Below are 24,128 nucleotides of genomic sequence, written 5' to 3'. Positions count from 1 at the left end.
TACAGTGGCTCATTGTGGGGTTCCAGGTGCAGGGGCAATGAGACTCTGCAGGGGATCCAGGTGAAGGTGGTTGGGGCTCAGCCAGGGGGGACTGGGTTTGGGGAGATGGGGCTTGGCGGGAGATCTGGGTGCTGGGGGAGTGAGGCCTGATGGGGTGGGAGTCCAGATGCAGCTGGTTGGGGATCAGTGGGGTGGGGGTCTGGGTGCGTGGGGGCTCGTTGGACGGGTCCAGATGTGGGGGGGGTAGGGCTTATCAGGTGAGGGTTCGATGGGCCTGCTTAATGGGGGTGCCCCAGCTGCTGTCGAGGGGACGCTGCGTGCCGGGCTCCTGCTTCTCCCAACGATTCTCCTATCCCCTTTTCTTCTCCATTCCCCTCCCCTCACTCCCACATTCCCCTCCCACTGCCCTATTTCACCCACTGTCTTTTCCCCCTCCCCCCTTTTCCTCATTTCCTCCACCACGGGCACTCACTGTTGCACAGAAAACAGGAAGGCTCCCAGCACAAAGAAGGGGAGCATGACTGGCACTAGGACCCAAGAGGGGGCATTCAGCTGCGGAGTCAGCAGAGCCAACACAGTTGTGGATGGGTCACCCAACCACAGAACTTCCCCTGATTAGTCAAATCTGCTTTCGGGGTGGTCCTATAGGGCGGAAACACACTGTGATTAGTAACCTATCCTATTCACCACAATGTTCATGACCCTGTGTGTCACAGGGAAGTAGCCTGGGGTAATTATGAATCTTCTGATTTAAATGGGCAAGCTGAAAAGTCCTAGCCTCTTTAATCTCTCCTCATATGGGACCTGTTCCAAACCCCTAATCATTTCAGTTGCCCTTCTCTGAACCCTGAGACGCAGCCTCCTTCAACTGGGCAGTCCTGTGCTTGCAGAAATGGGAGTGTGGGGGATGGCGCAGTGGCACATAACTCTGTGTGCCCTCCGTGCCTCCCCTCTGTTTGGAGGGAGGCAGTTCCCTCCCCCACCCCAAAACTTAACCCATCGTCATCCCCTTCCCCCGTGTGGCTTCCCTTTGCTTTCCTGTGGTTCTGCAGGGAAACAGGAATTCTGTGGGGGCGGGTGGGGGCATTTTCTGCAGGCGCGCAGTCACACAGAATCCCCCCAGGAGTATATTCTTCTTAAAGGGTACATGGTACACTGGCATCATGAAGGAATTAATAAAACAGATATCTTCTATTGTGCTATTATATTTATTATCCCAAAGGAAAGATGACATGAATGTTACAAATCACTAGAAAACAACTATTTTGAGGGTTGTTGAATTTTAAATAGAGATTATGCACCTTGCTAATTGGTTGGATTATTTGTTTGTGATGGCTACATTTTGGAGGCTGTAAGAAGACAAGATGAAAACTTGTAGTTTTTAATGGCTGATATCGCCTTTGGTGGAAACATCCACACTGCTGAAAGAAGTAGCTATGTTGACCTAACCCTCAGTGTACACAGTGCTAGATTGATGGAAGAATTCTTTCCTGTTGCTGTAGTGAGAGTCTACATTGAAGTGCTGCAGCAACATAGTTACAGCACTGTAAACAGGGGCTCTGGGCCAGGGGGGCCATGCTCCTCCCCCACCTTTAAAAGTGGGAGGGTCATACCCACCCATATTTGAACATGGATGTAGTAGCTTCAGGCAGCCGCAGAGCTTCACAGTGGAGGAGTTGATAAGGTGATTAGCTCCCCCTCCACAAGGCGTAGTCCCTGTTAGAGACTCGAGCCTCTTCCCAACAGGGGGCTGAGGAGGGCCTTAGTCCCCATTTGCCATGAGACCTGGCCCCTGCTCCTCCTCTTCCTTGAGGCCCCAACACTGGCCAAGCGGGAAGCCAGAGCCAGGCCGTGGTTGAGCCGCTCAGGGAGCCCAGGCTGCTGTGGGGAGCCCAGGACCAATTACAACACAGAATACAAAGTGTACAGTGCTCATTTTATATTTTTTATTACGAATATTAGCACTATAAAAAACAAAATAAATAGTATTTTTCAATTCACCTAGTACAAATACTGTAGTGCAATCTCTTTATTGTGAAAGTTGAACTGATAAATATAGAATTAGGTACAAAAAATAACTGCATTCAAAAAAAAAAAAGCACTGTAAAAGTTTAGAGCCCACTCAGTCCTATTTCTTGTTCAGCCAATCGCTCAGACAAATAAGTTTGTTTACATTTGCAGGAGATAATGCTGCCCTCTTCTTATTTACAATGTCACCTGAAAGTGAGAACAGGCATTCACATGGCACTGCTGTAACCAGCGTCGCACGATATTTACGTGCCAGATGTGGTAAAGATTCATATGTCCCTTGGTGCTTCAACCACCATTCCAAAGGACATGCATCTATGCTCATGACGGGTTCTGCTCAATAATGATCCAAAGCACTGTGGTCTGATGCATGTTCATTTTCATCATCAGAGTCAGATGCTACCAGCAGAAGATTGATTTTCTTTTTTGGTGATTTGGGTTCTGTAGTTTCCGTATTGGAGTGTTGCTCTTTTCAGACTTCTAAAAGCATGCTCCACACCTTGTCCCTCGCAGATTTTGGAAGGCACTTCAGATTCTTAAACCTTGGGTTCAGTGCTATAGCTATCTTTAGAAAGCTCACATTGGTACTTCTTTGCATTTTGTCAAATCTGCAGTGAAAGTGTTCTTAAAATGAACATGTGCTGAGTCATCATCCAAGATTACTATAAAGTGAAGTATATGGCAGTGTGCCGGTAAAACAGAGCAGGAGACATACAATTCTCCCCCAAAGAGTTCAGTCACAAATTTAATTAATGCATTATTTTTTTAATAAGCATCATCAGCATGGAAGCATGTCCTCTGGAATGGTGGCCGAAGCATGAAGGGACGTATGAATCTTTACTTCATCTGGCACGTAAATATCTTGTGACGCCAGCTACAACAGTGCCATGTTGAACGTCTGTTCTCACTTTCAGGTGACATTGTAAACAAGAAGCATTATCTCTGGAAATGTAAAGACTTGTTTGTCTTAGCAATTGGCTGAACAAGAAGTAGGACTGAGTGGGCTTCTAGGCTCTAAAGTTTTACATTGTTTTGTTTTCAAGTGCAGATACATAACAAAAAAAATCTACATTTGTAAGTTGCACTTTCATAATAAAGAAATTGCATTATGGTTCTTGTATGAGGTGAATTGAAAAATATTATTTCTTTAGTTTATCATTTTTACAGTGAAAATATTTGTAATAAAATATAATAATATAAAGTGAGCACTGTACACTTTGTATTCTGTATTGTAATTGAAATCAATATATTTTAAAATGTGGGGAAAAACCCAACATATTTAATACATTTCAGTTGGCATTCTACTGTTTAACAGTGCGATTAAAACTGCGATTAATCACGATTAATTTTTTTTAATTGCGATTAATTTTTTTGAGTTAATTGCGTGAGTTAACTGTAATTAATCAACAGCCCTAGAAATTATGTCTTAGTATCGTGGGGTCAGAGTTCTCTCCACGGAGGCTGCCATTTTAATGATAGTTCCCAGCAAGAGTTTAGTCTTACGCACATTAGGGCAGAAGGAAATTATTGTACTTCAGCTGTAAATTTCGTAAATAATTATTTGACTGGTTTAACCAACTGTTAAGTGATTTAATATTTGCCTTACATCGAGTTTAAAACTTCGATACTTTCAGTGCTTTCACACTATTAGATATAATTGGGTTATCTTTTGAATTACCCTGGAGCTTTCCTTTAAAGACTACTTCCTAATTATGACCAGTATGCAGGATTTTCAAGTGCAAAAGCGGGAAGGTTAAATGTTTCCCTCCTTTTAAAAAAAATTTCTAGAAAAGTCAGTACCTTTAAAGGTTTCAGAGTAGCAGCCGTGTTAGTCTGTATTTGCAAAAAGAAAAGGAGTACTTGTGGCACCTTAGAGACTAACCAATTTATCTGAGCCAATTGAAGTGATCTGTAGCTCATGAAAGCTTGTGCTCAAATAAATTTGTTAGTCTCTAAGGTGCCAGAAGTACTCCTTTTCTTTTTGCGAGTACCTTTAAAGGTTATCCAGTAATGGGGATAGTAAGATGAAGTGGTTTTTCCCCACTTTTTGTTTCTTGAAATTGTATAAAGAAGGCCTCTGATATATTTTTAATTTGCTGTGGATGTTTTTTAATAGTTTATCCTGCTTGATTTTCAACTGGAAGTGTCAGGTTTACAGAAACCTTGTCTTTTCTGTTTTGCTAGCAGTCACCATGGGGAACTAGAGAGTTAGAGTTAGGACACTTAAGCTATGTCTACACTTAAATGCTGCAGCAGCACCGCTGTACGCTTCAGTGCAGATGCTCACTACAGCAATGGAAGGGGTTCTTCTGTCGCTGTAGTTAATCCACCTCCACAAGAGATGGTAGCTATATTGGTGGAAAATTTCTTCCATTGAATGTAGCGCTGTCTATGCTGGGAATTAAGTTGGCATAGCTACATCTTTCAGCGATGTTGTGTTTTCACACCCATAGATTTATAGCTATGCTGTCAAGGTTCCTCCCCCACTCTGAACTCTAGGGTACAGATGTGGGGACCTGCATGAAAACCTCCTAAGCTTACTTTTACCAGCTTAGGTTAAAACTTCCCCAAGGTACAATTAATTTTATCCTTTGTCCTTGGAATATCCACTGCCACCACCAAACTCTAACTGGGTTTACTGGGAAAAGTAGTTTGGACACGTCTTTCCCCCCAAAACCCTCGCAACCCTTGCACCCCACTTCCTGGGAAAGGTTTGGTAAAAATCCTCACCAATTTGCATAAGTGACCACAGACCCAAACCCTTGGATCTGAGAACAATGAAAAAGCATTCAGTTTTCTTACAAGAAGACTTTTAATAGAAATAGAAGTACATAGAAGTAAAGGAATCACCTCTGTAAAATCAGGATGGTAGATACCTTACAGGGTAATTGGATTCAAAACATAGAGAATCCCTCTAGGCAAAACCTTAAGTTACAAAAAAGACACACAGACAGAAATAGTCATTCTATTCAGCACAGTTCTTTTCTTGGCCATTTAAGGAAATCATAATCTAACACACACCTAGCTAGATTACTTACTAAAAGTTCTAAGACTCCATTCCTGTTCTATCCCTGGCAAAAGCAGCATATAGACAGACAGAGACCCCTTTGTTTCTCTCCCTCCTCCCAGCTTTTGAAAGTATCTTGTCTCCTCATTGGTCATTTTGGTCAGGTGCCAGCGAGGTTACCTTTAGCTTCTTAACCCTTTACAGGTGAGAGGATTTTTCCTCTGGCCAGGAGGGATTTTAAAGTGGTGTACTCTTCCCTTTATATTTATGACATATGCCAATGTAAGTTTTCACTCTAGACGAGCCTGCTTAACTAACTTGCTATCTTTTTTTAATGAGATTACAGGTTTGGCTTGATAAAGGTAATAGTGTTGATGTAATATACTTAGACTTCTGTAAGGCATTTGACTTTGTACCACATGACATCTTGATTTAAAAAAAACTAGAAAGATATAAAATTAATATGGCACACAGTAAATGGATTAAAAGCTGACTAACCAACAGGTCCCAAAGTGTAGCTGTAAGTGTGGAATCATCACTGAGTGGGTGTGTTTCCAGTATCATTCCTACAGGGATTGGTTCTTGGCCCAGCACTATTTAACATTTTTATGAATGATCTGAAGAGAAAACAAAATCATTACTGATAAAGTTTTCAGATGACACAAAAATTGGGGACAGGTAAATAAGGAAGAGGACAGGTCACTGATTGAGAGCAATCTGGATGATTTGGTAAACTGGGTGGAAGCAAACAATATGTGTTTGAATATGGCTAAATGTAAACGTATTTATCTAAGAACAAAGAATGCAGGCTATACTTACAAGATGGGAGATCTTCTCCTGGGAAGCTGTGACTCTGAAGAAGACCTTGGGGTTGGGGCAGATAATCAGCTGTACACGAGCTCTGTATGCAGTGCTCTGGCTAAAAGGGCTAATGCAGTCCTTGGATGCATAAACAGGGGAATCTCCAATAGGAGTAGAGAGGTTATTTTACCTCTGTATTTGGCATTGGTGTGACTGCTGATGGAATGCTGTCTAGTTCTGATGTCCACAATTTAAGAAGTATCTTGATAAATTGGAGAGGGTTCAGAGGAGAGCCACAAGAATGACTGAAGGATTAGAACACGTGCCTTATAGGAATAAGACTCAAGGAGCTCAATCTATTTATCTTAACAAAGAGAAGGTTAAGGAATGACTCAATTACAGTCCATAAGTATTTACGTGAACAAATACTTAATTATGGGGTCTTCAATCTAACAGACAAAGGTATAACATAATCCAATGCTTGGAAGTTGTAGCTAGACAAATTCAATCTAGAAACATGGCATACATTTTTAACAGTGAGAGAGTTGGATGGATGGAGGATTCTCCATCACTGACAATTTTTAATCAAGATTGGATGTTTTTCTAAAAGATATGCTGTAGGAATTATTTTTGGGAAGTTCTATAGCCTGTGTTATACAAGAGGTGAGACTAAATTATCACAGCGGTCCCTTCCTGTCTTGGAATCTATGAATCTAGAATCCTAATAGAAAGTTTGAGGGGTGTTCTATCTGTTTCCAGGTAATTTTCTCCTGTTGTCAGGTGTTTGAGTTATAGATGTTAAAAAAAAAAAAATCAGTTTTATGCATCTGACCTACAAATCCCTTTCCTCTTCAGTTACTCAGGTTTCACTCTGTTATTGTGATGTCATCCTACTAGTTTTTCAGACATCCATTAAGTTTGCTAGGAGAAAAGCTGAATTTCTAGTGTGTTTTAAATAAGAATAAAACATAACCAAGACCTTTTACAAAATATCAGGCCTTCTCTATACATCACAAGTAAGGAAAAAAGTCCATATTTTTTTTCTTCCTTTACAAGTCCCCCTTTTAAAGGGTTTTCAAAAAACACAGTATTCTGCTACATGATGTGACTGAGATCCCAGGGGGGCCACAATTGGATTGCTCAGTTAGTGCACATTGAAAATAATGGGGCAGACAATCCCCAAAACTGGTGGTTATTCCAATACTTGGATTTACCAAGCCAGCAATCAAAAAGAGTTTCTGCAATACCTTACTGGTTACCCAGAAGCCAAAACACAGTTCCCTTAAAGCAGTCCAGCCTTGGGGTCCCTCCCTCAAATATGATGAGGATTATTGAAACTCTTGTTTATCATATAAAAAGTTCTGCAAGTCCCAAAGATCAGACACATTACCCACCGAGTTAATGAATATTTCAGATATTGCCCAAATACATGCTTACAGCCATTTCTTATTAAGTAAACTAAAATTCATTAAAAAAGAAAAGTGAGAGCATATTGGTTAAAAGATCATTATACATACAGGTATGACTAGAGTTCTGAGATCAATTTCATAGTAGAAATGGTGAGCTTGAGTGCTGCAGAGTCTTTTTAGAATTAGTCCATAGGTTCAGTCCCAAAGTTCAAATACTCAATATCAGGGCAGTCCAGATGGGGCTGAAGATCTCAGTCTTATGACTCGAACTTCCTCTGGATGAAACTTAAGCAGATCTGATATGAAAGGATCAGGTCCCAAGAGTTTTTATAGAGTTTTTTGCATCCTCTTGGCAGTTGTCTTGGTGAACAATAGGCTAATTAGGTAATTACACTTGCAGTGCACTTTATCATTTTCTCTGGAACTTGATTATAATCTACGTTTTCACTGCCTTTATAACATTTTTAGCTTTTTAAAAAAACTGAAGACGTCTATTTAAATTTAAGAATTCTTTAACAGTCTCCCTTGTCCTATGAGGTATTACTTGGCATTCTGGTATCTAGCTAAATAGATTGGTAATGTTTTCTTTTAATATTTTTAGCAGCATTCCCTTTCTATGTAGGATCATAGGAATTGCCATACTGCATCAGATCTGTGGCCATCTAGTCCAATATTCTGTCTTTAATTGTGACCAGCACCAGATTCTTCAGTGGAAGGTGCAAGAAAGACTGCAGTAGGCAGATTCTTCCAGTACATCCAAATTCCTAATATTTAGAGAGATTGGCTTAAGCACCAAAGCATAAGGTTTTATATTCCTTCTGATTTTTTTCTCAGCATTATTTATTATAACTCTACATACATTCTAAAAAAAAAAGCCCATTATTAATTATGCATGCAAAAGTGGGCTAGGTACTTCACAATAAGATAGGTCCTTGCTCTTAAGAGCTTGCAGTCTAAATAGACAAATAGATGGAGGATGTTGAAAGGGACATGAGATAAAAGCAAAATGAATAAGTTGAATTTTGGTATGTCTTATTAGTTCAATTACTTTTTTTTCTTTCCTCCTTTTCCTTTATCTGCTCCCTCTCTGTCTGCCCTTAATCCAGGCCTATTCTCTCATACAGTCTTTGCTTTCCCCACATTCTGCCTCCTTGTTCTCCGTTCCCATCTCTTGGGCTGAATGTTAGAGTACTACTTTTTTCTTGAATTCTCTCATGATGTATCTCGCTAATCAGAAGTTGCACTCAGTGGTCCCAAGTGTCTAGATCAGAAGTGTCTACAAATGTCAGCATAGTGTTTGCTAAGGTGAGGGCAGGGCCTCATGGCCTCTTCTGCTCCATTCCCAGAGACTCTTAACAGCTGCAGATGCTTCTCCTGCACAGTGAGTGACTGAGTGTGAGAGTGTGTGTATGTGTGTGTGCACATGCTCAGAGGGGCAACCCTTATAGTCTGGTGTAGGACTGGTGGGGGGTGAGCTTTAAAATGTTTCCTTCTTAACAAAGGACATAAATGAGAAAAAAAGAAAAGTGAGCAAAACTCAAACAGCTTTCTTTTGGAAAAGAATGTGTTGTCATTGACTTAGTTATATTATTATTTATAAACCAGTAGCTGCCATAATCTAAGTACTATTCAAATACACAGATGATACAAACCTTACCCCAAAAAGCTCAGTATGTTATAATTTGTTTAAAAAATAATTCCTTATGAAAAATACTTGTTACAAGTCGACACTTATTTTTTTGGTCTATCCTAATTAATTTGTGAAATATGCTGCTCCCTTGTTAAGGTGGTTCTTACAAACCAATGGTAATTGTGTAAATTAAGGTCTCTTAACTGACTTTGGAAGATAGCCATATAATAGGTAATTTATAATGTGGAGCTGTTTTGTTCCCTTATTTGGTCTTGATGAATTAGTTTCTAGATGAGTGATATCAAACCCCTCACCTGGTTGCAGAACCTGTACATCATGAAGGACACACAAATATGTCAGAGTTGATGCTTTTATTAAAAAATAAGTGCCTGTGACATGCTATGTATGAACTGAAGATGAATCAATGCAGCATCTTCCAGCGTCTAAAAACAGTCTGAAAGTAACTATGGTTCTGAGAGGCGGGAACTCCCCAGCTCTCATTCGTCTAATTAGGTGTAATAACTCCATAGTCTAATGGCAACATTAACTATTTCATTGAGAGTTGCTGTGATGAGGGCAATGAAGAAAGAAGGAGAAACATTGAAAAGAAGATAGGGAAAGAGGGAGAAACGAATGACCAAAATGGCTGTAGTCGTAGGTGAGAATGTGTCCATACTATGTGATGCAGTATGGAACAATTAAGGGACTTAGCAAATAAATAGTGATAAGGAAGGTCCAGATGCTGCCAGCCTTATATTAAGTATTTTACTTTACAAATAGTCTGATTTCAATGATAACTACATTTTAGTGCCTGCGGTTGGTTAGTTTGTATGTAAAAGGCTTATTCTACCTTTGATGTTTGTGCAAACCTCCCATTGACATCAGTGGGAGGCCTGGGGTAGTTTGATGAAAAGTACATTGTTTTAAGATAATTAAAAATGGAATTTTCCCCTTTCCACAGAATGAGTTCAACACACCCAGTTTAGGTAAAACACCAAATTATATATTTTATTATATGATATTATATTTTTATAATATTATATATTAATTGCTTTTAAAATGAAAGTTATTGCTGAACTTGTTTCTTGAGTATAAATATTTGTAACATGCTTCTATTCAGGGGTTTTTGTTTCTCAAGGTGGGAGAATTCACAACAGTATTCTGTGATATGAATGCACACTGTATAAATATTGAATAAATTCTAGTGCCACATTAGTTTGAGTCTTATCTCGAGCAACAGTATCTCATGTTCTGTAGCTTCCTGGTACCACAGATAAAGTATATAAAACATTTTAAATGTTTTAGGCTTTTTGCCATTAGCTTGTCTCTGTGTTGAGTGATTCAGTGCTAAAGGTTAGAAAATATTCATCTTAAAATGTGTTGTCAAATTCTAATGGCAGTCTTGCCATTTGTCTCCTTTTTAGAAATTAAAAACCTTAATGTTCTAAGTTTTACGGTATTTTTCATTTCCATAAATATTTTACTTTCCGTTCTTGTAAAAGAAGAATACAGAAATTAAGATGCATTATTCAACTGCCAAGTTGTTGAAATGTTATAGACCTTATTTAGGGGGCAAAAGACACCCTCGCATTTATTAACTTTATTTAAATACATATATTCATTAAGATATCTTAAATAAATAAAGTTTTAAAATTTATATCAGCAATCATAATTCCACTGTCAAGAGAAATATGTACTAGTCCATTAGTATAGACTTCAAGATATTAGGCTGCAGGGCCCTCTAACAATGGAGAGACATGATGGGATTTCTCTTTGGAAATGCAGATGTCAGCTGTGTGTGCTTTGAATTGACAGTAATAATGTTACCACAGGCTGACATTTTAGCCTGTGTTTATATCATAGTCTTGTTCCAGAATCGTTAAAGTTGTTAAGGCAGTTATGGCATATGTTCTGTTACGGTTCAGTAAATCAAGGCATGTGTGGTACTTATATGCATATTTTGTGTGGGTGTATATAGTATGTAATGAATTATTCATATTATTTAAGGTACTGATTTTGGGAATAAAAAGGAATATGTTCTGCTGGTAGTTTATTTCCAAACCAAATTAAAAAAAAAAAAAAGAAAGAGAGAGATTCTTAGTCCATCCCAGGCCAAGCTCAATATCAACTGGATACACAGACTCAGAGTGCTTTATTGAAGTAGAACCTGGCAGCATTGTGATAGCGTTTCCATTAAAAACACTGTGCTTGGGGGATTTATCATTCAAATACCACACTTTTGCCATCTACACATTTATCCATAAGAAAATGTCTATGGTATAGCTGGACAATGTAGGCTCAGGCACGACAAAATAAACAGCAATGTTCAGCCTTCCCACTTCCTACCTGAAGCATCCCTATTGGGCTAGTGAATTTTTTTCTCCTTTACCATGACTGTTTGTCTTTTGTCTGCTGTCTACAAGTCCTGAAGTCTTACATTTAATTAATTTTTTTTTGCATCATTTCCCACCCAGTAGATTCAAAGTGGACTGGGGGGGCATACATTTTGATTTAACATATCTATAAAATTTGTTTTGTTTGGATTTAGTTTGGACTATTTAAACTATAGGCTCAGACATGACAAAATACTCTTTCACCATCTTTAGCAGGGGACAATCTGTGACTGGACAGCAGGGAAGGAGAGAAGTCCAAAATACATGGCAGAAGGCGATTTTTTCCCACCACACTCCCCTCCTTTGGTTCTCTGCTTTGCCATTGGCTGGGCAAAGGGGATTGGGCCAGCTGATAGGCAAGGGAGGGGCACCTGGCAGCTAATTTAACATAGCCTGGGCTTTTCAAAAGCCTTTTACTCTCCAGTTACCTGCAAAGAAGCAGTTCCTGTTTAGCCATATCTGGAGCAAGAAAACATTGGACAACACTGGAGGAGGCATGGGAAAAGAACCAGCACATTTTGGGCAAGTAGTAACAAAGGCTTGAAAGGATTTTATATTCTGGGAACTTTGATTCAGAAAGCCCATCTTCTCCACATGGGCTCATGTCTTGGGCTGGGACTGACCCTCCCCCCCCCCCAGCAGCAATAGTGGCAGCTTGCTCTAGTGGTGGGGCAAGGATACAGGGAGCTTCCATGCCTGAAAGTTTCTTCCCCATCTTCCCTTCTGTTCTGGGTGGGTGTGTAATTGCATCCCCATTGGGGAGGAATGGGGCAGACTAGTTGGTGGAACATGTATGGACCTGTGTAGTCTCCACAGCTCCTGCAGACAGGGTGGCAGAGGTTGTGCAGCCAGTGGTGGCAGAAGTCAGTTGGCTGCAGTTAAGGGGGAGAGAGTAGGAGTTGCTGCTTCTGTGGCAGGGGGAAGAGGGCCTTATAGAAGGGGTGATGGGGACTGGGCAGCTGGGATAGCATATGAGACCCAGCCAAGCTCTCATGGAAGTCCCACTTCTTGGAGGGAGCGGTATATCTATTTTATACCCACAGGCTGGCAGATGGGTACACAGATCCTACTGCCTAAACAGTCTCTAGCCACGCACAATTGCAAGGGCACCTCGTATACCAAGTTGTGGTTCAGGGATCCAAGGTGAGGAACAGCTTCCATGTGCCAGAGAGGAAAGGTCAGCTGATGGACACAGGGTGCATCGGAATACAATCCCTGCTTGAGATGGAGACATTGGGAGGGAGGGTTGATGTTTGTTTCTGGGAGCATTTTGTTGTGCATTGAACACACAAGGCCACATCAGAATATGTATCACAACTGAGCTTCAAAGCTGATGCCATTTGCCTTTGATGATATGGCAGAAGGGGCATACGCTGGGGCCAGCTCATGTCCCTGCTGCATGCAGTGATGGCTGAGCTGTACTCACCTGATGTCCTGCTTATTCACCTGGGCAAAAAATGATTTTTGTGGACTGCACTGGATTAAATTTAAGGATTAGGATATAGAGGGAGCTGATTCTGCAGTTATGGCCTTGCGCTCAGTTGGTTTGGTTTGAGATGTTCACAAGATGAATTTGGTGGGTGGGACCACTGAGTCAGCCCATGTTGACAGGATGTGAAAAATTGTGAGCCATGAGGTAGCCAGGATAATTATGGAAGTTGGGGTGGACTGTGATAACACAGGCATATCTGATACAATGGTCCTGAGCTCTTTTAGGTGTGATGGAGTTCATCTGTCAAATGCTGGGTCTGGCGTTTGGCTCCTTGACCAGGGGTTGGGTCAGGCAGGAGATGGGTACCAGGCCTGGTGGGTGTGGGGTGTACCCATGTGAGTTGCTGGTGTCTCCCTTATCTGGTGTCCAGAGTGGGTAAAGGCTAAAAGGCCCAGAGGTAAATGAGATATGGCATTTTGCAGTTGGACTTAGCACTCATGAGCAGGGAGGAGCCTGATGTCTTCGCAGACTGATGCACTCTCTGCTTCCCACCGCCTGGTGGCCTCTGTCTTCACACCCCCTTTTAGGTGGCGGAGGGAAAGTGGGAGGGGAGAAGAGAAGTTTCACAACAGAGCTGAGTCCATGGGGTAGATCGGGGATAGTCTACTCTTAGTTACCGTTTGGTTTCTGATTGAAGCCCTGTAACCTTCACTGGAACCAGTAAATGGCTCATGTGAGAAGGGGGGGGACGGGGCAGGGGAAAGGAAGTATAGTGTCCCTTTCTGAGGTATAATTACTAAAGTTATAGTCTCCCATTTAAATCCATCCCATGTGTCATTCATTCATCTGTTGTTTGGCTTGATGAAGAGCAACTTTCAGCCTCCCCACTTCCTACCTGAAGAATTACATTAGTAAATTTTTTCTCCTTGATGGGGATTGGGGGTTATATTAAAAACAAAACAGTGTTAATAAAAGTACTACAACCATAGCACCTTGCACTGTGATCTCTCAGTACAATTATACAGAGTTACACCACGTTAGTAAAGCTTAGGGCCTGTCTACACTACGAAATTAGAAGTCAATCTTTAGCAACCGATTTTATACAGTCCATTGTGCATGTCCCCACTTAAGCGCATTAGGTCAGCGGAGTGCGTCCTCAGTACCTTGGCTAGCATTGACTCACAGAGTGGTGCACTGTGGGTAGCTATCCCACAGTCCCTGCTGCCCATTGGAATTCTGGGTTAAGCTCCCAATGCCTGATGGGGCAAAAACATTGTCGCGGGTGGTTTTGGGTACATGTTGTCAGTCTCCCCTCCTCCCTCCTTGAAAGCAACGGCAAACAATCATTTCATGCCTTTTTTCCTGGGTTATCCATGCAGACGCCATAGCATGGCAAGCATGGAGCCTGCTCAGCTCTACACTGCTTTTGTGAGCATTGCAAACACCTCGCACATTATCCTGCAGTATGTACAGAGCCTAGCTAGGAGCCGCCAGCACGGGGAAGATTGTGAGGAAGACATGGACACAGACGTTCCTGAAAGCACGGGATGTGGCAATTGGGATATCATGGCGGCACTGGGGCACGTTAATACAGTGGAATGCTGATTCTGGGCCCGGCAAACAAGCACATACTGGCGGGACCTCATAGTGTTGCAGGTATGGGATGATTCCCAGTGGCTGCAAAACTGTGGAATGCCACTTTCATGGAACTTTGTGAGTTGCTTCCCCTTCCCCCCCCAAGTTCAGGAATACCAAGATGAGACCTGTCCTGACAGATGAGAAGTGAGTGGCGATAGCCCTGTGGAAGCTTGCAACGCCTGACTGCTACTGGTCTGTCGGGAATCAATTTGGAGTGGGCAAATCTACCATGCGGGCTGCTGTGATCCAAGTAGCCAGAGTAATCAAAACCCTTCTGCTAAGAAGGGTAATGACTCTGGGAAATTTGCACGGCATAGTGGATGGTTTTGCTGCAATGCGGTTCCCTAACTGTGGTGGGGCGATAGATGTAACGCATATCCCCATCTTGGCACTGGACCACCTTGCCAAAGAGTACATAAACCGCAAGGGGTACTTCTTAATGGTGTTGCAAGCACTGGTGGATCACAAGGACCATTTCACCGACATCAGCGTGGGATGGTCGGGAAAGGTGCATGACACTCGCATCTTTTGGAACCTCAGGCTTCTTCGGAAAGCTGCAAGAAGGGACTTTCTTCTCCTACTGGAAGATTACCATTGGGGATGTTGAAATGCCAATAGTTATCCTTTGGGACCCAGCCTACCCATTGCTCCCATGGCTCATGAAGCCGTACACAGGCAGCCTGGACAGTAGTAAGGAGCAGTTCAACTATAGGCTGAGCAAGTGCAGAATGGTGGTAGAATGTGCCTTTGGGCATTTAAAAGGGCACTGGTGCAGTTTGTTGAGAAGGTTAGACCTCAGTGAAAGCAATATTCCCATTGTTATTGCTGCATGGTGTGTGCTCCATAAAATCTTTGAGAGTAAGTGGGAGACGTTTATGGCGGGGTGGGAGGTTGAGGCAGATTGCCTGGTGGCCAATTTTGAACAGCCAGACACCAGGGCAATTAGAAGAGCACACCGAAGCTGTGCATCAGAGAGGCTTTGAAAAACAGTTTCCTGACTGACCAGGCTACGGTGTGACAGTTGTGTGTGTTTGTCCTTGATGCAAAGCCGCCCCCTTTGGTGAATGTACTTCCTTGTAAGTCAGTCCCCCTCCCCCCTTCGACCACAGCTGGCACAGGAAATAAAGTCCCTATTGTTCTGAATCCATTAATTCTTTATTTATTTAAAAAAACTTGAGATCATTGGCAACTCTGACTAGTAAAAGGAAGCCCGGGTGTACAAAGGGTTTGATAACGGGGTGGGGTGTGGGAAGAGGGAAGGACAAGGCCACATTGCTTGTAGCCACACTACAAATCAAAGCTGTTTGAATGACAGCCTTCTGTTGGTTGGGCCATCCCCTGAAGTTGAGTGGCAGGATGCCAGGAGCCTCCCCTCCACGTTCTTGGGCATATGGGTGAGGAGGATATGGAACGTGGCGAGGAGGGCAGCGGGTTACACAATAACTGCAGTGGGGGTCTGTAGTCTAGTTGCCTTTCCTGCTGCTCCACCAGATGCCTCATCATGTCCGTTTGCTCCCCCATTAGCCTCTGCATCTTCTCCTGTGCGTTATGATCACACTCACCGTATGCTTTCCTGGTCTCTGCCATCGAATGCTTCCATGCATTCAACTGTGCCCTATCCGTGCGGGAGGATTGCATGAGCTCTGAAAACATGTCATCGCTAGTGTGTGTTTTTTGTCTTCTAATCTGCAATAACCTCAGGGTCAGAGTTGGTGCAGGGAGCACAAAAACATTTGCAGCTGCAGGGGTAAAAAAAAGGGAGAGTTCAGAGAAGATACATTCCTGAGAACAAAAGGGAGACTCTTTCACAGTGAATCAAGCAATGCACAGCAGACAGCACATGTGTTTTAGGTACAAGGTTGCATTTTGCCTTTTATATTGCCTTTTATATTGAGTGCCTGCTGGTATGGTGACATATCACGAACGGCTGGGCAACAGAATTTGGTTTGCAGGCAGCCATGGTAAGCAAAATGGTTTGTGAGGTTGGCTTCTTCTGCATTCATAACGTGGGAATGGTTTAAAACTGCAGTGCCCTCCTTTCCCATAGCAACCAATGCCAGTTGTGTTTGCCATTTAAAAGGAGGGGCTGCAGTTTTGGGGTGGATGTGCAGCACACCCCTCTTCCAGCGTGGCTATTCTCTGGGATGATCCCTTTTAGCCAAGCGCAAACAGCACAGCATGCCTGGGGTCTAATGTGTCAGGGATCACCAAACAGAGAGGGGATTACTGTTCCCCTACAAAACTTGCCCTATTTCAACTTGCTGACCATGAATGATATCACTCTCCTGAGGCTGACAGAGAAAGATAAAGGCCGAATGTTGAATGAATGCGACCATAACCCAGGACAGTTTGCTGCCATGCTTTGTGCTGCAATGATTCCAGACCACTTGCTACTAGCTTGATATGGTAAAATGCCCTTTCGTCCTATCGTGGAGGACGAAATAAGGCAGCCGTCCTCAGAAACCACCTGCAAAGGCTTTCAGAGTACCTCCAGGACAGCTTCATGGAGATGTCCCTGAAGGATTCCTGCTCCATCCCCAGACATATAAACAGACTTTTCCATTAACTGTACTGGCCATGAATGCATCCCAATTGTTCAGGGCAAATCAAACATTAAACACAATTGCTTTTACCCCCTGTAGTGTCGTTACAAATGTGCACTCACCAGAGGTGCCTTCTCTGCCATCAGGGTCCAGGAACAATAGGCCCTTAGAGGGTATTGGCTCCAGGGTGAGGAAAAGGTCCTGGCTGCCGGAGAGAACAGATTCTCTGCTTGCCTGCTGTGCATTCTCCTCCTCCTCATCATCTTCCTCAGCGACAAAATCCTCATTCATGTTGCGTGAGGCTGCCACCTTGTAGGTGTCCACGGAGAGTGTTGGGGTACTGGTGGGGTCCCCTCCCCCAGAATGGCATGCAGCTGATCATAGAAGCAGCATGTCGGGGGCTCTGACCCAGAGTGACTGTTTGCCTCCTTTGTCTTTTGGTAGGCTTGCCTGAGCTCCTTAATTTTCACGTGGCACTGCTGTGCATCCCTGGTGTAGCCTCTCTCCATCATGCCCTGTGGGATTTTGGCATATATATCAGCATTTTTTCTGCTGGATCGGAGTTCTGCCTGCCCAGATTCTTCTCCCCATACAGCAGTCAAATCCAGGGTCTCCCGTTCGCACCATGCTGGAGCTCGTTTGTGATTCTGGGACTGCATTCTGGGTCACCTGTTCTGCTGAGCTCACTACGCTGACCAAACAGGAAATGAAATTCAAAAGTTCCCAGTGCTTTTCCTGTGTACCTGACTAGTGCATCAGAGTTGAAAGTGCTGTCCAGAGTGGTCACATTGGAGCACTCTGGGATAGCTCCCAGAGGCCAATACCATCAAATTGCACAGCGCTGCATCTACACTACCCCAAATTCGACCCAGGAAGGTCAATTTTAGTGCTACTCGCCTCGTCAGGGAGGAGTACAGTAGTTGATTTTAAGGGTCCTTTAGGTCGGCGGAACGGGGTTGGTTGTGTAGACGCATTCATTATAAAATCAACCTAAAGCGGCTAAATTCGACCTAACCTTGTATTGTAGACCAGGCCTTAGCTAGGAAGAGGTGTTAATTCAGTAGACTTCTTTTCTCTCTGGGGGCATGTCTCAACTTAAGTTTTTACTCATGGTTTAATACACACTAATTAACCCATGCTAACACAATTGCCAATTCTAGTGTAGATAAACAAAAATGTTTCTTGCTAGTTGTGTTTAACCCTAAAATACACTATCACAACAAACATTTGTTTCATGGAACAAAACAAGTTGTGTAGTGTCTGCACTAGAATTTAAAACCTTTTTAATTAACACGTTAAAACACAGCTAAAGTGCCATATCATCAAGCAGCACTGAACCAATAACAACCTCCCTTCACAAATTATCAGAACTTGCAAAATCCTGAAGTCATTTTAGGTACTCAGATACTTATAGGTCTAAAAAAAAATCTGATACATGTCTAATGAGGCATGTCAAGTGTTAAATGTCCAGAATGGATTCTAAAACACATTATATATTTTTGGAAAACAGTTTTAAAATATCTCTTTCTCACTGTAAGAGGGAATTTACACAATCTCCAAGTTTTAGTTTTTCTTCCAAGTTATTTATTACAGGCGATGTTACCTCGAACTATTTTTTGCTAAAAGCTGGGGTCTTCTTTTTTAAATTGGGTGTTATCTTTTGGAGACTTAAGATCAGTCTGGGACATGTCTGTCTTGTATTTCTCTCTAGTACTTCTCAACACTACTTGAATTCAATATGTCCTTGATTTAAATTCAGAATTATGCTAATTTTCTGTTCCTTTCTCAAAGTGGATGCTTTGAGTGAGTGAAACCCATCCCAATTTTTTTACTTGAGTGATTGATGAATGATTTCTGAGCTATTTCCCATGATTTCTGAACCACATAGACTCTTACATCAGTCTAGCTTTGACCTTTTATATAAGGAAACCAGTGGTAATGCACCGTAACTAGCTTTGAAATAAAAATTTTAGTGTCAGAACTGTGGGAGATAATTACTTCAGAGTAGGTGTGAGAAGGAAAGGGATTCTTTACGGCAGAGAGAATTAGGTGATTAGAAGATTTCATATGGAATCAAATAAAAGAATTGAAATTGCTAGCTACTAATGGCTTCAAAACAATTTATGCCACTACTGTAAAACCCTTTTAAATGATTAACTGTAAAATAATTGTGTGAACACAGTTTCCTGTTTATTTCAGGATAAAAGATTTAAAATATTAGTTAAACCTAGTTTTTTGAAGTTCTTGTTAGAGATGAGTGAGCAGGGAAGTGGTTTTAGGAAAAGTAGCAGACTAATAGGGTAATGAACTTCAACTTTTGAACTTCAAAATATGTAACCAGAAAAGACTCTTTGAGAATCAGGTCTTTTCTTCCGTAACTTGTTGCAGAGATCAAGGTGGTGATGCCCTGTACTTTCACAAATTGTAAATAGAAAATAAATCTGTGTTTAGTTAACCATTAAATTTCCTGTGAGTGGACAAGGTCAGTCATTATGTAGATGTGTTTTCATGTATGCTCCACACAGACTGGTTTGAATGAACAATGGAGTGGTAGTTTTTTTGAGTGCCAGTGCCTAAAATTAGATCCCACAGCTATAGCCTGCCTTATATGAAGTGAATAATGTGAGAGTGTTGCTCACTCTTGCTTCTAGAATTTTCCCTACCCTAACTATTCATTAATTCAACTAGGCCTTCATTTAAAATGGAAAAAAATAATCAGAAAAATTAGATGACAAATGCTCCTTTCATGTTGATGCTGTGCCATCCCTCTCATATTTTTGTTGAGAAATGGTTATTAATCTTTCCCTCTTTAATAGTTTAGGTTCTCCTTCTGCTCCTATATCTGCCTTTTGATTTGGGAATTGGGTGATACTTCTGCTGATCACAAAGATGGCCACTTCTGATAGTCCCTTTTTTTTTTTTTTTTTTTAAAAAAGAATAAATGTTGCTATTCTAAGCACATAAGAATGGCTCTACTGGGTCAGACCAAAGGTCCATCTAGCCCAGTATCCTGTCTTCCGACAGTGGCCAATGCAGGTGCCCCAGAGGGAATGAACAGAACGGTAATCATCAAGTGATACATCCCCTGTCGCTCATTCACAGCTTCTGGCAAACAGAGGCTAGGGACACCATTCCTGCCCATCCTGGCTAATAGTCGTTGATGGACCTATCCTCCATGAATTTATCTAGTTCTTTTTTGAACCCTGTTATAGTCTTGGCCTTCACAACATCCTCTGGCAAGGAGTTCCACAGGTTGAATGTGCACTGTGTGAAGAAATACTTCCTTTTATTTGTTTTAAATCTGCTGCTATTAATTTCATTTGGTGACCCTTAGTTTTTGTGTTATGAGAAGTAGTAAACAACACTTCCTTATCTACTTTCTCTACACCAGTCATGATTTTATAGACCTCAATCATATCTCTCCTTAGCCATCTCTTTTCCAAACTGAAAAGTCCCAGTCTTATTAATCTCTCTTCATACGGAAGCTGTTCCATACCCCTAATAATTTTTGTGGCCCTTTTCTGAACCTTTTTCAATTCCAATATATCTTTTTTGAGATGGGGCGACCACATCTGCACACAGTATTCAAGATGTGGGCGTACCATGGATTTATAGAGAGACAACATATTTTCTGTCCTAGTTTCCTATTCTGGTTTCCTATTCCTATCGTATTCCAGTTTCCTATTTTCATTGCTTATAGCTTTCCAAAGGTTTCGTAGTTTATGGTCAAATTTTTGTGTCTTGTTCACTGCATGAAGGAAATTTTGCAGGGGTAGTTTGTGAAAAAATGTACATTATTTTTCAAAGTGAAGGAGGAAGAGGCAGAATGGGGTATGGACTTGGCAAAATAAGTCTCAAATATTTTAGACTCTGGACATAATAATGCTAAAGCATGAACTATGTCTTGTATTGCTATAAAATTGACATTAACATTTCTAAAATTAGCGTTACATTTCTACATAATCTATTCCTATTCAGTTAATGGCAGCTACAGTAAGTTACCACTTGCTAGTACTCTAAATATAACAAACCACATTATAATTATTAATGTTCCAGATGTGTGTTTTTTGAACTGCCTTACTTATCTGATATATTACACCAAAAGAGTAAAGAAGGATATAAAATGCGTAATATCTTTCAGCTCTTGAAAGGCCACAGTTTAACACCTGAGAATTAAACAAGAACTTTAGTACCCTTTATGACTGAGCAATAACCTATTCTACTAGTTTTTGCTGTCCTTATGGAACACTATTTTTTTGTGTGTGCAGATTTTCTAATCTACAGTGTGTTCAACTTCATTTTCTATAACAAAAATGCTAATCTCTACTTCTTGGTACAAAAGGTGTTTGTAATACACATGAAGCAAGGGTTTGAGTTAGCTTTGCAAGTTATCTTGTCAGCTAGTTGTCGTTAACAATTATGAACAAAGTGGACTAAATAATATTAAAACAGCACTGTATTAAAAATACTGTTATGGTTATCTTACACAATTCTATACTTATTAAATCATCAATTTTAGATTAGTTGTTCTCTTAGTTCTTGAACACACAAGTTTAGCAGGACATTTTTTTCAAAATAAGCTATCATTGGATAGATAGGGCATCAAACCTCTTCAGCCCTAGAGAAATATGTGCAAGCTGGGAAATTTGACAGGAATATGTATATTTTGTTATGTTTTGATGATAATCAGTGTATCTGTGTATTTATAAATATTTTGTTTTTAAATATTTTGTAAGGCAAACTTCAGTCTAATCATAATTTGATAAACATTTAGGTATTTTATATTATTTTTTGTCTAACTTGGCAGGGACAGCCAGTTGGAGAATGTGATTTTAACATTCGACTAGCATGTATAGAAAAAGAGATTATATTTCCACGGCATGAAAAGATGAAGAATGGTCTTATTGACAAAGCACAGGAACCATTCAGTGTTCGAAACAAACCATTTTTTGACATCCACGCTGCAAGAAAGGTAAATTTATTGAATTTAGGTTTATTAATGTTGTGGTGCTAAAGACAGTAGCTTCGTTCTGAGTATGGGTTTTCCCTCTGTTAGCAATTGACATTGCTATAGCTAGACTAAGGGAGCATTCAGTGCTCCTTGGCTGGAATTTGGGAATTAGGGTCACTCTGAATATGGCTTGTGGCTTTAATCTATCTATTCCTTCTGGAATACCATTTTCTCCATTTACAAAACCCTTCTTTACTTTTACACAAACTTCAGTTTTATCTTACAGTGCTGAACTGTTGTTGTAGTCGTGTTGGTTCCAGGATATTAGAGAGATGAGGTGTGTGAGGTAGTATCATTTATTGGATGAACTTCTGTTGGTGAATGAGAAAAGCTTTCGAGCTACATACAGCCCTTCTTCAGGTCCTGAAGAATTAATGCTAGGGATTCAAAGACAGGAACCTGTTACCTTTTTTTAATGTGTTCCTTGATTTTCTGTTACCTTATTTAGCTATTTATTTACAAATGTTAGAATTCCTAATTCTCATTGTGCACTTCTTCAGTGTGGAAAGGTGATTTCCTTCAGTACAGCTATTTTAAATTCTTCCATATTGGTCGGCATGTGACCCTTATTTCTCCTAAAGCTAGCTGCCCATTTGTACTCATTCCTGCCATAGCAATTAGTCATATGTAGTCCTCTGAAAAATACTTGCAGCCGAATGTAACAGTTGAGCATTGAATCTCCTGCTTCCATGTGTTTTTATTATTGCCTTGAGTTTGAGGCAGGGAATGGGCTTGCCGGAGAGCAGGCAGAAATTTCAAAACCTTTTGGCTAACAGAGTGACTGATGAAAACTACAAGAAGGAGAAAGAATTGTTAGAACATGGTCTTCAAACAGAATGATAAATTAATAGAGAGCACTGGTCCTGAGAAAGTTTCAGTCCAGAGCAGTGGTACTCAGACTGAGGCTCCTGAGCCACAAGTGGCTCTTTTATGTGTCTCCTGCAGTTCTCTGCAGCACATAATATTAAAACACTGTGTGCTTTAATTATTAACCAATCAGGATGCTTTTACTGTGTTGTTAACCAATTGTAGTTGATACAATAATAATATTTGGTAAGTTATTTTGCTGTGAGAATAATTACACACACACACACACAATATTTCCCGTCATACTGTTTAAATATGAATATATAGTAATATAGTAAATGAATCAAATTCACTCTACTGTGGCTCTTTTGGGTAATGTTGATTGCTACTTTGGCTCCTGAACCACTGAGGTCTGAGTATCACTGGTCCAGAGAGACTTTATTTCTGATTGAGGCTTGTGAGTTCAGTGCAGCATAAGCTTGACCGCTCTTTCTTTAGGTGTATTAAGTTATTTTGTACTGCCAGTCACGAAAATATTTTAAGTAACTAATTAGATAACATTGTACAGAGATTTTTGAATTTAAAATAAAATTTTCAAGGGGGAAAAAGTAGCTCTTGACTGAAATATATAGTAATTGTACTTGAGATTTAAAAAAAATCTGAGGCAAAGAAAATATTAACTGGAAGAATTACATTGTGTATAATTTATAGTTACTGGAAATGTGCTGAGATCCCAGAAGATTTAACTTGATGATTTAAAAATTCAGAAGGAAACTGAACTCTCTTTAAAATGTATTTGAATGTATTTATTCAAATTTATCAAAAAAGCTTTTCCAGAGCTCAAGGTGCTATACAGTCATAAACACATTCAAAACTTCTATTGGTCAGTTGTTTTTGACCACAGATTCATAGATATTAAGATCAGAAGGGACCATTATGATCATCTAGTCTGACCTCCTGCACAATGCAGGCCACAGAATCTCACCCACCCACTCCTGAAATAAACCTCTCACTTATGTCTGAGCTATTGAAGTCCTCAAATCGTGGTTTAAAGACTTCAAGGAGCAGAGTATCCTCCAGCAAGTGACCTGTGTCCCGTGCTACAGAGGAAGGCGAAAGACCTCCAGGGCCTCTTCCAATCTGCCCTGGAGGAAAATTCCTTCCCGACCCCAAATATGGCAATCAGCTGAACCCTGAGCATGTGGGCAAGATTCACCAGCCAGATACCCAGGAAAGAATTCTCGGTAGTAACTCAGATCCCACCCCATCTAACATCCCATCACAGGCCATTGGGCCTATTTACCATGAATAGTTAAAGATCAATTAATTGCCAAAATCATGTTATCCCATCATACCATCCCCTCCATAAACGTATCGAGTTTAATCTTAAAGCCAGATAGGTCTTTTGCCCCCACTGCTTCCCTTGGAA

At 41.0% G+C, this 24,128-nt stretch overlaps 1 protein-coding gene across 4 annotated transcripts in view; it reads left to right on the top strand.

Annotated features, from left to right (window-relative positions):
- The window catches only part of RNGTT (RNA guanylyltransferase and 5'-phosphatase), a 451,332-nt gene that overhangs the window by 184,425 nt on the left and 242,779 nt on the right, over positions 1 to 24,128 (top strand). For 3 of the 4 annotated variants that reach the window (XM_048845050.2, XM_048845051.2, XM_048845047.2), the window contains exon 11: positions 21,689 to 21,853. The exons of the other annotated variant lie outside the window; for it this stretch is intronic. In XM_048845050.2, the coding sequence (XP_048701007.1) occupies positions 21,689 to 21,853 (165 nt within the window). The remainder of the gene's footprint in view (positions 1 to 21,688; positions 21,854 to 24,128) is intronic. 4 annotated transcript variants of the gene reach the window in all.

This window comes from Caretta caretta, chromosome 3, assembly GCF_965140235.1.
Source record: "Caretta caretta isolate rCarCar2 chromosome 3, rCarCar1.hap1, whole genome shotgun sequence".
NCBI lineage: Eukaryota > Metazoa > Chordata > Testudines > Cheloniidae > Caretta > Caretta caretta.
The sequence above is the reverse complement of the archived record's forward strand: the minus strand, read 5'-3'. Positions and strand labels throughout refer to the sequence as shown.